The sequence below is a fragment of the Argiope bruennichi genome, chromosome 2 (assembly GCF_947563725.1).
Source record: "Argiope bruennichi chromosome 2, qqArgBrue1.1, whole genome shotgun sequence".
Lineage (NCBI taxonomy): Eukaryota > Metazoa > Arthropoda > Arachnida > Araneae > Araneidae > Argiope > Argiope bruennichi.
Genome location: NC_079152.1, coordinates 23,415,602 through 23,431,275, shown reverse-complemented (window position 1 = coordinate 23,431,275; position 15,674 = coordinate 23,415,602). Strand labels below are relative to the sequence as shown.

Sequence of the window (15,674 nt, the reverse complement as noted above, 5' to 3'; positions counted from 1 at the left end):
ACAACAGTGACTATGTATTTTGTCATAAAAACTATAGTGACATTGTACTTTGTGTAGAAACCTATGCAATTTTGACTGTTTTATTAAGTTAAATTTCAGTCTCTAAACATATTAAACATTGTTTTTTTTTTTTTTTTTTTTAATAGAGAAATAGTTTCTCCAGAATCTATACCGTTGCCTGAGATGGAACCAGCTACACAATTTTCCACTGTAAGTATCCACCTTCTGGCCTCTAAAAAACAATACTGTTGATTTTAAATATAGTATTCTAAAAGTAGATTATCATTCCAATAAATTTATATTGTACATTCTGGTCACCCTTGATCTCTGCTACATGGCCACAATTATTTGTTAAAAACTTTAACGAAATCTTTGGTCTTAATGGTTTTAACTTTAAATTTTGATAAGCATTTTTCTCTTATTATTGTAGAAATCCTAGACCTGTGATTTTGGTTATGCTTTGCTTTTTTTTTTTTTTTTAATTCCATCTGTCACCTAATATTAAACTCTTTATACTTTGGTATAAACAATGAAATTGATTTGAATTTTTTTTTTTTTACAATGATGGAAAATGTTGTTGAAAAAAATTATTAAATTCATGGGAAAGATTTACAGCAGAGAAATTGTTATTATTACCAAGATAGTTTTTTAAAATAGTATAAAAATTATTTTTATGTTGCAATATTTTCTTCAGGTCTTGCAGTAAAATGTCAAAATTTTTGTTTCTAATTTTTACTGAATTAAAATCTCAAAAAACACTCTAAGGTGTGCATTCCCATTTTCTAAAATATTTAATATGAAATTTGGTAACTATAAATTCTACATTTTGTCCTATCATTTGCCAAGAAATGATACGTATGCATTTGATTTTTAATAGTAAATGTTTTAAAGAAGTATAGATTGGGTACCATTCTCAAAAATTAAACAGTGCAAGAATTAAGGAATTATTCATGAAGTATTTTCATATTATACTCCCCTATTTGTTTTTTCCGAAACTATAATGGATGAAATTTTAGATTTTTTCTAATCTATTAAAAATTGAAGAACTATTTATTATTAATCATTTCTGTTATCTATAATTATATTCTCTAAAATTAATTTTTTTAAGAAATTAATTTATATAATTTTACCAATGTAGTGTTTTGATGGATAGTTCAAGAAAATGATGCATGTGTTAATGTTACTTTGATTTAAAAAAATGATAAATAAGAGTAAAATGCATGTTATTTCTAAAATGTCTTAAAAATATTAGGAACTGATATGATTTCGACAATTTTGTAACCAGTATTTGGTCAGTCAGCTACACTAATTTAATAAATTTGTGAAAACTCTGAGGAAAGTATTTTTTAATGAATAAAATATATTTCTTTGAAATGAATAATCAAAATATGCACTTCATGTATGGTTTCATTCCTGGTTTCTAAAACTACATCATCCAACAAGTATTTCTTAGAACATAGTTAATTTTTTATAGTTAATGAAAGATTAATTGCATTTCTTTGGTTTTAATAAAATTTGTTATGTAAATTTTAATGAATATAGTGATTAGTTAGATGGTTTTGCCTGTTAATTGATCACTACAACTTATTTCTAATTATAGAATTAAAATTTGATAGTATCTGCTACAAACTCTACTTCACAGAAATAAAAGCTACAACTGAGATTACAATTCTGACTTTCAATTCCTTGTATAAAATTTTGATTCAACAAATTTTAATTTGTCATGGAACAGTTGAATTACTTTTGTCTACACAATATGCCAACAGAACTATAATATTTAATAGATCCTATATGCTTACTAAAATTAAAATTTTTAAAACATATTTCTCCATTTGCAATTACTGTTCTTCAGAAATAATTTAAATTATGAAATTGGATTAAAAATAAATTTTTATGGTGTATCTTGTTGCAACATTTTGATTAATTTGAAACTCTTCATGGTACTTAAATTCTATTTCAGTATTTGATATAATAAATGGAAATTTCAATTTTGGGGGTTAATAATCTTAAAATAGTTTTCCTGTGAAAGATGTCAAAAATTATAATGTTGATCCTTTCTGTATTTTATTATTTATGAAAGTAGAGAATTAATTAAAAAGTAGCTTATAATTTCATTGATTATTAAATAGATAACAGCTGTTCAGAGTCTGGATACCAGGTCTTAAAAGACTAAGCTACAATAATTAGCTGCTTAGTAATTCCCCCCCCCCCCAACAAGAAAGGTTGTAAACAGAGAGGGATATTTTTTTTTTTTTTATGATTTTGATTATATTTAAACATGAATATTATGGCATTTGAATGATTTTATCAAATCTATCCTTAAATGTTACCTTTGTACTGCTTATCTGGATTAAATTATTCCAAAATAATGAATTTATATGTTGATTAGTTCTTTTTAGGTTCACCAAAAAAAAAATGCAACACTAAATTTCTTAGCATTTTAATAAAGTGTAAACATCATATATAGCTTAGAGGTATTTAAATACTTAATGATTTCTTGTTGTATAATATTTCTCAATTTGCTTGTTTCAAATCATCTAAATTATAAACTTTTTAGTAATTGGACAAGCATTTTAATAGAGTGCAAACAAAACAAGGAAAGTGTGTCAGGCATGCTATAATGCTTAAATAAATAATATATTCTTAATATTTGAAGTTAAAAGAACAATAATAAAAGTTCATTATTTATAATGTAGGAGAATATATTTGTTACTACTATATAGATCACACTGTTTGATCTAGATCTACCAGCTTTTAATATAAATTTATGTATAATTTTCAACGATAATTTCCATAGTTGTAGTGAAATTTAAGCCATTTTCATTGATGCTGTTTTTTTTAAATATTTATTCGTGCAATTTTATTCTATGGTAAAAGTTAATGAACATTTTTGCTTATCATTTGCACATTTTATATGAGGGGAGGGGAGTTAAAGTACTTATCACCATGGAATAATTTGAAGATAATTTCTCAGAAATTACATTTTTAATTGGAATATGGATTCTATTATAGAATTTACTAATGGAAATATGATGAATATACTAAGCAGAAGTGTAAGATTTTTAAAATAGCTGGTCTTTAATATCTATCACAATTTGATGCTTAAAAATACTTTGTTATAGGAAAAGTGAATATTAAATTATGTATAAAAGTTATAAGAAAATTGAGCACAAACAATTTTTCCCAGCTAAGCCAGCTGATCGCCAAAGGGGACTTCTAAATAGATAAATTAAGGTTCATACTTGATCATATATTTGTAAATATACTTAATAAGAATTGTAGCTCAGTTTTGCATTGATTGGAGAAACAATACATCTCTACTAATAATAAAAATGTGTGTGCATGCTGGCGCTCTGCTGCCAGATTGTTTGACCTCAAAGTTTGCGATTTGGATTACAGAAATGTGACTGCATAGTTACGTTCGAATTACCCATTTACATTAGAATTTTAATTAATTAAAAATTAAGCAAAATGTTGACTTTTTTAGATAACTTTTAAAAATATTATTGCCCAAAAATGAAATTACAAATTTTGGGGGGGGGGTCTTTTTAACTCTGCTTATTTTGTAGTCATATTGATTTCTTCAAAATTTGGCAATAAAAAAAAATAATTTTCAGCTATTGGTTATATTGTTGTATAGAAATATAAACCATTTTCATTGTTTCATTAAATTTTTAATCATGTAATTTACATAGTTGAAAGCTAAAGAAGTATTTTTGTGTAATTTACAGTAATGCAAAATTGAAAAGATATATGAACCGAGTATTTGGGTTTTTAATAGTACTTATAATATTATGGAACTGTATCCATTAGATGCCTTCATGTACACAATAATAAAACCTAAGCAAAGCATTTAAAATAACATGGCATTAATTTCAGCTTAGTGGAATCATTGATGTGAAATTATATATAAAGAATTTTTCTGAAATAAAAAAAAAATGTAATCTATATTCTCAGTGAGTTAGCTGGTTATCTCGGACAACTAGTATTGTAATAAATAAAATTATGCTGTATTTGTTATACTGTGACCTACTTCCTGATTAAATATCTATGCTGGATAGAATAGATAAGATAGATAATTTCAAGAACATGCCTGGATATGGCAAACTTTGATTCATGTTTGTCTCCTAAATTATCAAAATATACTCATCCTGCATTTTCTTATATTAAATAATTTTAAAGATAAATTATTTAAATACAGTTTTCATCTATATAAAAGTATTTTTATGAACATGTTTTGTATGATTCTTATGTTAAGCTTACTGTTATATTTTATTTGTTCTATCTTAATTTATTTTTTCCTCCAGAAAATTAAGAAGAAATGCAATTAGAAATTTGCATTGTTTTAATACGATTGTCATGGAAATTATTTTTGTACTCCTTCTGTAATCAGGAAGGTCTGTTAAAAATGTTAATGTTCTTGCGTTATCTAAATTATTGACCAAAGATGTATTGTAATAAATTCTGAAAGAATAAATTATTTATCTCCTTTTCAATATAGGTGCCTTATTCTCTTATGGATATTCAATTACCTGAAAGCCCTGGGAATGTGAAATCTAAGTCTACATCTGATTCCGTTGAAAGTGAATCTGTAAATAATACAGAAGAAACTCATTCAAATGGAATAGATCCTGCTGATATTAAGAGAAGCAAAAAAAGTATTGAAAAGAAAGATTCAAAAGAGGATCCCTCTGAGAAATTATGTAATCCAGACAATGATTCAAATGAAAGATCAGATGAGCTCACACAGCGATCAAAAGAATCCAATTTTGATGATTCTAAGGTGTTAGAATCTAGATCTCAAACTAAAAAGATGGAAAATGACCATAAAAGTTCAAGATCTAAAGCTCATGTAAGTGATAGAAAAACAAGAAGGTCTAAAGTTGATATGCCTACTCGTAGAGATTCTCGATCAAAATCCAGAGAGAGGAAAAGATCTCGTTGGTCAAGTGGAGATTCTCCACCTCGTAGGCATTCAAGGTCAAAATCCAAAGAGAGGGCTCATAAGTTAAAGGAGGATAGTCGCAGTTATAGAGATTCTAGGTCGAGATCGAAAGAAAAGGATAGAAGGACTCGAAAGTATGAAAAAGATTCAGGTACTCGTAAAGTGTCTCGCAATCGCAGAGATTCTCGATCACTATCAAAAGAAAATGACCGAAAAACTCGTAAATCTAGTATTGAATCTAAAAGGCGCAGAGCTACTCATAGTCGTAAAAAATCACAATCAGTATCTAATGATAGTAAAAGTGATCATAGCTCCGACTCTGAGGAAGAAATTCAAAAAAGGAAAGATAAATACAAGGAATCTAAATTAAGGAAAAGAGTAAAAAAAGAGAGTGACTCCGAAAGTGACAAATCTAGCAGCTCAAGTTCTGATAGAAGTCCATCACAAAGTTCAAAACGAAAACGACATTCTGCAAGGCAGAAGAATAGACGTCGTAACCGTGATAGTTCAGAGGGAACTCAAAGCTCTAGAAGTAGAAGTCCAGTTAAAAAGAAACTTATTGATAGATCAGATGATCATTCTGAATCTTCAGTAACTGGCAAGTATGGGAGACGGAAAAGCAAAGAGAGTGATCAGAATTCAAGAAGTAGAAGTAGGGATAGTAGTCCTATTCAGAAAAAATCTAAAAATAAGTTAGCTGAAAAATCTGACAAGCAAAAGGAAGCAAGCCATAAAGATGAGGTTTTAGATGGTGATAAAGTTCCTAAAAGTCCTTCTCGTGATGATGATTCAACTAGAAAGAAATCGAAAAAAGACTTAAATGAATCGCTAACTTTCTCAAAGGATGCGACTGAAAAATTAAGAGAGCACAGGCATAAAAGTTCAGAAGATGAAGGCTCTGAAAATAGAAGTAGAGAAAGCAGTCCAGTTAATATAACCTCAAAAAATAAGTCACTTGAACAAGATGTGGATTCTACTAATTTGGTTAAAACATCTAGAGCAAAAAGAAGTGAAAGTTCAGATGGGTCTAGAAGTCGAAGTAGGGAGAGAAGTCCTCCTCAAAACAAACTTAAACATAAATCTGAATCACATATTGATACTAAAGAAACTCGTATGTCTGTAGAAGAATCGAAAAGTCCCAAGTCCAGAAGTATAAGTCGTGAACAAAGTCCTTCTGAACATAAACCAAATGAATCAACTAGTGACTCTGTTATTTCATCAAAGACAAGTGGGCAAGAAAAGGAACCTGAAAGTGGAAGCTCAGATGATAACCAGATTACAAGAAGTAAAAGTCAAGAAAGTTCTCCAGTTCGTATTGCAAAAGAGAGTACAGATGAATCAAGTGTAGATTCAGCTGCATTAACCAAACGCGTGAGGCAAGAGAGTCAAAGTTCTGTGGATGGTCGAGATTCCAGAAGCAGAAGTAGAGAAAAAAGCCCTGATCTAAAAAGATCTAAAATTCATTCTGATGAAACAAATATTGATTCCTTGGATACTGCTAAATATGAGAAAGAACCTGCTAAAACTATTGTTTCTGAAAGTGATATCCCTGGTGCTGTTAAGAAAGGTAACATTACAATTGTTAAAAAAGAACCTATAAAACAAAAACTGAAAATAAAACGAGATAATGTTGTTATTTCTTCTAAAAACAAGAAAGAGGAAATAGAGAGTAAAAGGTAGGTCTTCTTTTAGATTGTTTTTTGGGTTTTTTTTTTTTTTTTTTTTTTTTTTCCTTTATTTTTACAGTATTTAGAAAAATATTAAAAATTATTCTTATAAATTCAAAAACATTCTTTGTGGAGATAAAATTACTTAAATAGTAATCATATATATATGAGTGTAATATATTTTAATATTTAAAGGGTTGGGTAAAGCAGGTGTAATTCATTTTCCATTTCAAATGAATGCATCTTAGTTGGTTTCATGAAATTATTTCGTTCAGAAATTGCGGCTTCATAATAAATCTTATAGTAATTTTTTGAATCTTAAATTTTTTTTCATTCTCATGATTACAAAACAAATAATAATAAAATAAAAACTTTTACAGTGAGAAATCTGTAGTTATTGAATCAGGTGAAGAAAATCAGAAAGAGGTATGTACTTTTCAAAACTAAATTTATTTTTTAGACATCTTTTGCATCTACAATCAATCTAATATATAAAAATGAATTTTTGTTCGTATTTAATGTACTGCCTTACCATTCATTGGATTATGATAAAATTTTGCCAACTTATTGCTTATGCAAAGGTTATAGGCATTGTGCAATTATTATATCTAATATATAAATATGAATTTTTGCTTGTTTGTATTTTATACGCTGTACCGTAGCAATAAAACTTTGCTGTAGAAAATCCATGTTTTTCACATGACCAGTTTTATGTTGGATGCTCGCAAATTGAACAGGCGAAAAATTTATTTGTTTTTGCTGAAGATGGAAAAACAAAAAATATTGTCTACCTTAAAGTATACTTGAATAATAAAGTCAAAAAATAAAATATTATTTATACTACTTCTCTATATATCGCTCAATTTCAGTGAATGTATTCATTGTTGACAAAATAAATATTATTCTTTCTATCATTCCTATTTAAGCAAGATATCTACAGTGGCTCCAAAAATTGAGAGTACGCTTTACTTTTAGTTGATAAATCCGACATACAATAAAAATAACATATTACCGAAAAGTGCAAACATATTTTTATTTTTACAAATAACAAATGGTTTAATTTAGAGTAAAAGTAAAGAAAAATCAACAAAAAACTTCTAAACTGAAAAGTTTCAAAAGCATTTTAAATAAACATACGCAGTATTTTGCCTCAAAAAAATTGAGAATACACCAATGAAATTTGTGTAATATCTCGCATAGAAAGAACGTGTCAGTATTTAGTTGCATGTCTTTTGGCTTTTATAATGACCTCTAAACGTCGTGGTACCGATTCGACCAATTTTTGGTGGTATCTGAAGATATTTTACCCCATTCTTTTTGGACCACTGCTTCGAGTATGGCCCACAGATATTCAATGGTATTGATGTCGGGGTACTGTGGAGGTGTGGATAACTGCTGTTTACATTGAAAAAGACGCCATATTTTGACGTTACGAGCATTCTGTTTGGAGACGTTGTCCTGCTAGAAAATGGAATTTCCATCTAAACGCAATTTTTTAACATTTTCCTTTTTATTGTTGCGACCATATGGTTCATCCAACTTGTTACATAAACTTTTCGAATCATACCAGAAGTGTAAGTGCTGAAGCTGGGCGAAATGCTATTAGACAAGCTGGGTATAAAAGTCGCATTGTTAGAGAGAAACCGTTCATCAGCTTGCAAATTAAGAAAAAACATTTGAAATTTACAAAAACTCATCAATTGAAGACCAATAACCTTTGGAAGAACGCTATATTTCGTAATGAAAGAAAACTCAACATTTTTGGCAGTGACAGCCATCGTACTGTATGGAGAAAGCCTAATACTGCTTTGGATCCAAAAAATTTACGGCCTACAGTTTAACATGATGGTGAATCCGTCATGATTTCAGGTTGCATGGCTTCATCCAGGGTAGGAAATTTAATTTTTATAGATGGCATTATAAACGATATGATTTACTTGTATATATTCCGCAGCAATCTAAAGAAAAGTGCTAAAAATTTGGGTTTGGATGGAAATTTCATTTTTCAGTAGGACAGCGACTGCAAACAGAATCCACGTAACATCAAAATATGGTGTCTTTTTCATTGTAAACAGCTGTTACACCCACCACCAGAGTACCCCGGCATCAATACCATTGAATATCTGTGGGCCACACATAAAATTAGAAACGAAGCCCATTTAAAACAAGTGGTGCAAGAAGAATGGGGTAAAATATCTTCAGATACCACCAAAAATGGGTCGAATCGGTGCCACGACGTTTAGAGGTCATTATAAAAGCCAAAAGACATGCAACTAAATACTGACACGTTCTTTCTATGCGAGATATTACACAAATTTCATTGGTGTATTCTCAATTTTTTGAGGCAAAATTCTGCGTATGTTTATTTAAAATGGTTCTGAAACTTTTCAGTTTAGAAGTTTTTCGTTGATTTTTCTTTATTTTTACTCTAAATTAAACCATTTGTTATGTGTAAAAATAAAAACAAATTTGCACTTCCCGGTAATGTGCTATTTATATTTAAAGTCGGATTTATCAAGTAAAAGTAAGGCGTACTCTCAATTTTTTGAGCCACTGTATTTCAAACGATATTTTCAAAATTATTTCTTCTGCGGCAGCAGCGCACCAAGTACCAGCTAGTATTTTAATAGAAATTTTATTTTTTTTTTCAGCCTTCCAGTGCTCCTGTTCGCATTCAGTATGTTTCAAGAAAGATTACTTTATCAAGTAGGTTCATTCTTGAATCTTTTTTTCTGTTCTTGTGTATTTCAAAAAGGTCTTAGTTTAATATATTTTTGGCTATGTAAAATCATAAACATAGACTTTCTTTGGAGTAATTCCTAATAATGATAAGTAATTCATAAAATTATAAGTTTTCTGGTGTATTCTAATTGTGTAATCTAAATTCCTATATTCGCTCATATTCCAATAGGCTTGAAATGTAAGTCAAATAATGTGATTTAATAAGCTTGTATTAGTTATTCCTGAATGTGAATGAGATACCACAAGTACAACAGAATAGTTTAACCTTCCCTCTCTTTTTTTAATAGGTCGCAGTCAAAGTGTAACATCTGATGATGAGCCTAAGAGTAAAAGAAGCAAATGGGGTAATTTAGCTTCTTCACAGAAAACACCAACAATAAACATCTCTACAGATTCATTAAAGGTAGGTTGACTTTTTCTGTTTGCCATTATTTCTCTGTTTTATATGCTAATGTAAATTTTGCATTATTAACTATTTTTATATTTTAAAAAGATTCAAATTCAATGAAATAATATCTTGTAGCTTAAGCAGATTATATCTCTTGGCTTAATATGAAGTCCACAGCTGTATAAATATGAGGTAAACAATATATGATTGATAACAAAGAAGTTTACAGAATGAATAACTTTTGTTGATTATTATTTGTACCAAATTTTCCAAAATAGATAATTGGTTGTCAAAGTTGATTTCACTTCTGACATTTAAGATGCGTTGTTTTGATTAGTTAATTTATAGTTACTAATTGTATTGCTCACCTCGATAATATATAAAACTTATTTTGTATAGGATCTTTCTAAGATGTGTCTTCTCGTTGTATCTGTCTTGGATGAACATATGTTTATATCTGGTTTGGCATTTTTTTACAAGTCTAAAGAATGGCATAGTTAATAAATGGGATGTTTTTTGTCATAGATGGTTCCAAACATAATTTTATTTAAAAAAATTAGTCAACCAAAAATAAATTGCAGTGAAAATTGTAAGAGAAGAAAAAAATTTTAATCTTCTGCTGATAAAAATTAAATTTTTCATGTATATATCAAAACTATACAACAATTTGAATGAATCTCATCGATTCTTTCCTTTCTTTAAAAAATTCTTTAATGTATTGCTTTAAAGTAGTGAAATTAAATATACATATAATGCTTCTGGATAGAACTGGTTTCCTGATTTCAAGCTTCTAAAAGATCCTACTCCTGAAGAACCTGCCTCCCTGGCAAAGGAAGAAAGTGACATGGAAATAGCAGTCAACAAACCAGAAGAAGGTAATCATTTCTTCAAAAATATTGTGTACATTGTTGATTGTCCTTGAATTTGAATATGTATCAGAGGATCATAAGTGAAATCATTCAGAATGAATTTCTAACAATTCTAAAAGTCAAAATTTTAAAAACTTTAGTCATTTAGAAAGACTGAAATTTTATTACATTTATCATGATTTATCATTATTTACTCTTCAATTATAAACATTGGAGGGGGAAATGGCAAAACTTTATTGATGAGTATTGCAGAGCAAAGAGAAGACAATTTTTAAAAGCTTGCTTAGGGTAATTGCCATTAAACTGAAAATAAATACCTGAATAATTACTTAATATGTCAGTTTAAGATTTGTTAAATCTGAACAGTTGTGAAAATCTTTTACATCTTAAAAGATTTTTTAAATTTGGATTTAAATAATTAAAAATGTAATTTTAAAAATGAAAATTAGTTGAATAATATATAATATGAAGACGTCTTCCTTGCCAATAAGAAGATAGTTATCAAACCACATGTTACAATAAGCAAACCATTGAAAAATTAGAATTTTACCCTAATGTTAAAAGTTCTCATCATTCCTCCTTTTTATGATGAATTAAAATGAAGATAGCCTAATACATTGATTTCTAAGACAGCTGCAGCCTAATACATTGATGTCTAAGGCAGCTGCGCTATCAGAATTGCAATACAATACTTTAGATGGTTATATGGCATTGGAGGAAGGGGGATACTTGTAGTATTAACAGGAAAGCTTTTTAAGTATTTTGTTCTTAAGATGGTAGTTATGTCTTTTTCTCCATGTAAATTCATACAGATATAAATCTTCTTTCGTTCATAGAATATGTGTCTGCCTCTTCCATGCTTCATCATCCCACATTTACTATGATGCACCTTAACAATCTTACCCATTCCCCCAATCTTGCAATTTTCCCTCGTTTAAACATGAATACATACTTTCATTCAGAAATCGTACCACTCAATTACCGTAGCTTAGAAACATTTCAGTCTTCCATCGAATATTTCTCATATCACTTTGCGAACAATTTTCACAACACTTAACATAACTTACATACTTCCAATTGGCAAATCTAAACCATGAAACTTCCCATATACTCCTACATATGTCATACTTTCTTCTTTTATTTTAGATTGGTTCTTATAAAGCCATTGTTTATTGTCTTCCTTCTTTTTCTCAATTTCATACTTCCCCACTCTCAAATATAGATGATAATCCAGTTAAATCCTATTTCTTGCTTTGCATTCTTTCTTCCCTTGCACAACTTTCTTCGCAAAAGCAGGCAACATGGTTAAAAAAAACTTAGAATATTTAGCATACTTCAGCATATAATCATTCGCATTTTCTCTGACACTAATATTATTCAAGGCCAATGTGAGTATCTGTTAAAAAAAATTTTTAAGAAAAAGGAATTCACCTGAAAAAAAGTTACACTATTTTTTATTTAGCTGAAAAACAAGGTGTAACACTCAAAAGATTTATAATAACTTGCCTTTCTGTTTAGACCAATCAGCACTAAATACATACAGAGCATCGGCCGAAATGTACTTAAATGTGCTCTCCTTAAGATCTCTGGAATCGGTTTGAATCCATATGGGTATGTTTATGAATTTTACAAAAAGTGCCAATAGAAATGTGGGCACTTCTTTGCATTGCCCAATTTATTTGTTTTTGAATTTAAATCAGCACAGGGCAAATGATAAATAAAAATCTTCAAAATATAATAGGATAATCCTAAAAGCATAAAGTTTGTAGAGTTATTAATAAGAATTTGGAATGCATTGTCTTAGTACAATTTTCATAAATGGCTCATTATATTCGTTTACACAAATTATAAATTAATTTCCTTTATATATTTTTGCCTTAATCAGTGTAAAATAAAATTTGTTGATCCTTAAAAGGCATTTTTAAAGTTAGATTGTATTATGTAAATACAATGAAGGTATTGTGAAAACATTATTCAGTGAGTAAATGAAATTTAAAAAAAAAAAAAAAAAAAAATTGCAAAACTTGAAAATTTCATTTACCTTCAAAAAATATTTGTCTTTCTACAAATACAAAGAAGCATATCATTAACATTGTTATTAAAACTTTTGAACCATCCGTTTATGAAATCCATAACTTGCCATCTGCATTCTACTTTTTCTTTTTGATTATTAATAATGAGAATATTTGTTGATATAATTGTAATAATTTCAACATCTCTCTTTAATTAGAGATAAATACAGCTTTGGTGAACTATATCAAAAAATTTATCGTTATTAAGATTAAAAAATTTAAGCCTTATTATGATTTTAAAATAAAAATTGTTTTTTAAAGTAATATTTATTGTTTATTACATTCATAAGTATTTTAACACTTAAAAATTACGATTCAAGAACTATATGAATAAATTTATTTTTTCATACAAAAATAAGTATCATATTAACTGAAACATCTTTAAATTTTTAGTTTAAGTGAATATTTAAAGAAAAAAGGATGCTTTCATATTTTTAATTATTTTTGTATAGAAAAAAAAAGGGGGGGTAACACTAGTCCATGGCTGAACTCAGATCTCATGAATGCTATGCCAGAGGCTTAACCATTGTACCTTTCGAGTGCTCAGGAACAGTGATGCAATATTAGTATATAAGCTATACTAAAAGTCTGAGGGCCATTTTCTCAAATTCGGCTAGCTGTAACACTTTAATATTTTAACGAATGAAAATCCTAAAGACATTGTATCATTATACTAAATCTCATCCCAAACTCAATTTTCCAACTCATGCCCTCCTGTTGTTAGACATTTTATTATTCCAGAAAGTCATAAAATTTTTTAAGTATTTATAATAAAGTATTTTTTTCATTTAAGATTACATATTAACTTTTTTAAATAGTTAGTAGGTGAATCATTTGTGCATTTATTTAAATACTTTTTATTTCTATTGTTAGAAATTTACTTTGATTAGAAATTAAATTTCTATGTGAGTTTTAAATAATTTTAAAAGTTTTAATATTCATTCTATATTTGCATTCATTTCTTCACTTTTATTATGTTACTTTAAAAATTCTCATGAAATTCCAGATTTTTGTTATTGTTTAAAGTTAAATTGATTTCTAATTTGGATAAATTTTGTTGTTGTAGATACCAAGCAAGTTTCCAATATGAAGCGATTCCAAGAGCCTCAGCAAGAAGAGCAGATGGAAGTGGATCAAGTTGAGACCGGGCCTGTTTCGAGAATTCTCTTCATTCAGAATTTGGTGAGACCATTTACTCTCAACCAATTAAAGGAACTGCTCAGGGAGACAGGAAACTTTATTGAAGAAGACTTTTGGATAGACAAAATCAAGTCCAAATGCTTTGTTACAGTAAGCGTTAAATTCCTTAAGAGTAATGCGAGTTTTATTATTTTACTATTTTCAAACCTTAGTTTTTCCGAACCTAGGGATACAATAATTTAATTAACAAAACTCTTCCTGATACCAAATGTAAAAATACAGGCTACTGTCTTATAGTTATAATATCTAAAGCATACTACTGATAAAGTTATGTTTTCTAATAAATTATCATTTGCAGTAATTGTTCCATAAAATTGCATGTTATTTAGCTTTGTAACAATGGAATAATTTATTTTATTTTTCTAAAATTTTAAATATTATTCAATGTCAAAACTGTTAAAGTTTCATATATAAAATAGTTTAGATTAATAGTTATTAAATTCTTCATTTTTAATCATCAGAATTCTATATCATGAATTTTCTATTCATCATTTCTTACTTTGTTACATTTGTTCTTATTTTTCTTTATTTTTAACTAAAACAACGTCAATGCATTTCATTATGAATTGTGCTTTATCTGTTTAGCACTACTCACTTTGCATAATTATTTAATATGTTTTTTCAGTATGAAACTGAGGAAGAAGCTATCAAGACTAGAAATCACTTAAATGGTACCAGATGGCCTTCTTCAAACCCTAAAATACTATCTGTAGAGTTTTCTAATGAAGAAGAGGTAAAGAACTTATCTATCTTTAATTAGAAATTATCCTGTCCAAACTAAGTAATGTATTTTTGGATTCCTCAGAATAATGATATATGTAAAGTATATATACCTTAAAAGTTATGTAAACTGATCATTTTGCTTAAATGGGAAGAATGGGGCCGTATTTATATGAAATAAAAAATTTCTTGTCAGGGGTTTATTCTAGAAGTATTGTTGTGTGATTTCAGGTTTATCGTAATGATTGGTTTTTATAAAAAGAAAAAGAAGAAAAAAAAGGAGGGAAAACCAAATATAAAATTTTGGCTTGTGCATTATGATTAAATGTAATTTTTAGTGACCCAAGCCTCATGCCATTTCTCCAGCAAAAACTATTATTTCTCTAAAGGCACAATGTCTTTTTTGAAAACCAACTTGTATAATTCAGCTGAAATCATAGAAAAATACTTCTAGAATGAGTCCCCCCCCCTCAGTTATATTTAAGATAAAGGTATTTCTACAGCCCTGTTTCCTTTTTCCCTATTAAGTTTAGTTTTTCAAAAAAATAATTATTATTATAAAGGCATTGATCTGAAATCTTTACCAACTGTTTTCGTCTGGGTAATAGGTACTTAAGTGGAATTGTAAACTTTTCTTTCAATTTTTAAAATTAAAAGCATTTTTACAAATGTACATCTTTTTTTTTTTATATTCTATTTTTAATTGATTAAACTACTTTTAACTTCCACAGTTTGTTTTGATTTTTCTTCTCTATAATTTATGATTAATGCTTTTTCTTTCAAAGCACCAAAAACTGATGCTTTACCTTTCTAACCACAATTTTTTGTGAAAGTTGTCAGAGAACTGGAACTCCCAACAACTTTCAAATTTGAAACAAGTTGAGGATAAGCTCTCAAATTTAAGCCTTTATATTTCCCAAGAACAAAAGGTTTAAAGAGCCCATTGCTCTTATTTTTCCCACATTTTGATACTTTTGTGATAATTTGCAATCCTTTTGATAAAATAGCTTGGGAAAAAATAAGCTTTGAATTATAAATTAATCGACACTATTTATGCTTTTAAAAATATTT

The 15,674-nt window shown here is 28.3% G+C and overlaps 1 protein-coding gene across 2 annotated transcripts in view; it reads left to right on the top strand.

Annotated features, from left to right (window-relative positions):
- The window catches only part of LOC129991458 (apoptotic chromatin condensation inducer in the nucleus-like), a 55,201-nt gene that overhangs the window by 32,789 nt on the left and 6,738 nt on the right, over positions 1 to 15,674 (top strand). For both annotated transcript variants that reach the window (XR_008785839.1, XM_056098233.1), the window contains exons 9-16: positions 147 to 210; positions 4,502 to 6,621; positions 6,993 to 7,038; positions 9,264 to 9,318; positions 9,642 to 9,757; positions 10,509 to 10,617; positions 13,750 to 13,973; positions 14,509 to 14,616. Coding sequence is in view for 1 of the 2 variants with exons in the window: in XM_056098233.1 (XP_055954208.1) it covers positions 147 to 210; positions 4,502 to 6,621; positions 6,993 to 7,038; positions 9,264 to 9,318; positions 9,642 to 9,757; positions 10,509 to 10,617; positions 13,750 to 13,973; positions 14,509 to 14,616 (2,842 nt within the window). In the remaining variant the exon portion in view is untranslated. The remainder of the gene's footprint in view (positions 1 to 146; positions 211 to 4,501; positions 6,622 to 6,992; positions 7,039 to 9,263; positions 9,319 to 9,641; positions 9,758 to 10,508; positions 10,618 to 13,749; positions 13,974 to 14,508; positions 14,617 to 15,674) is intronic.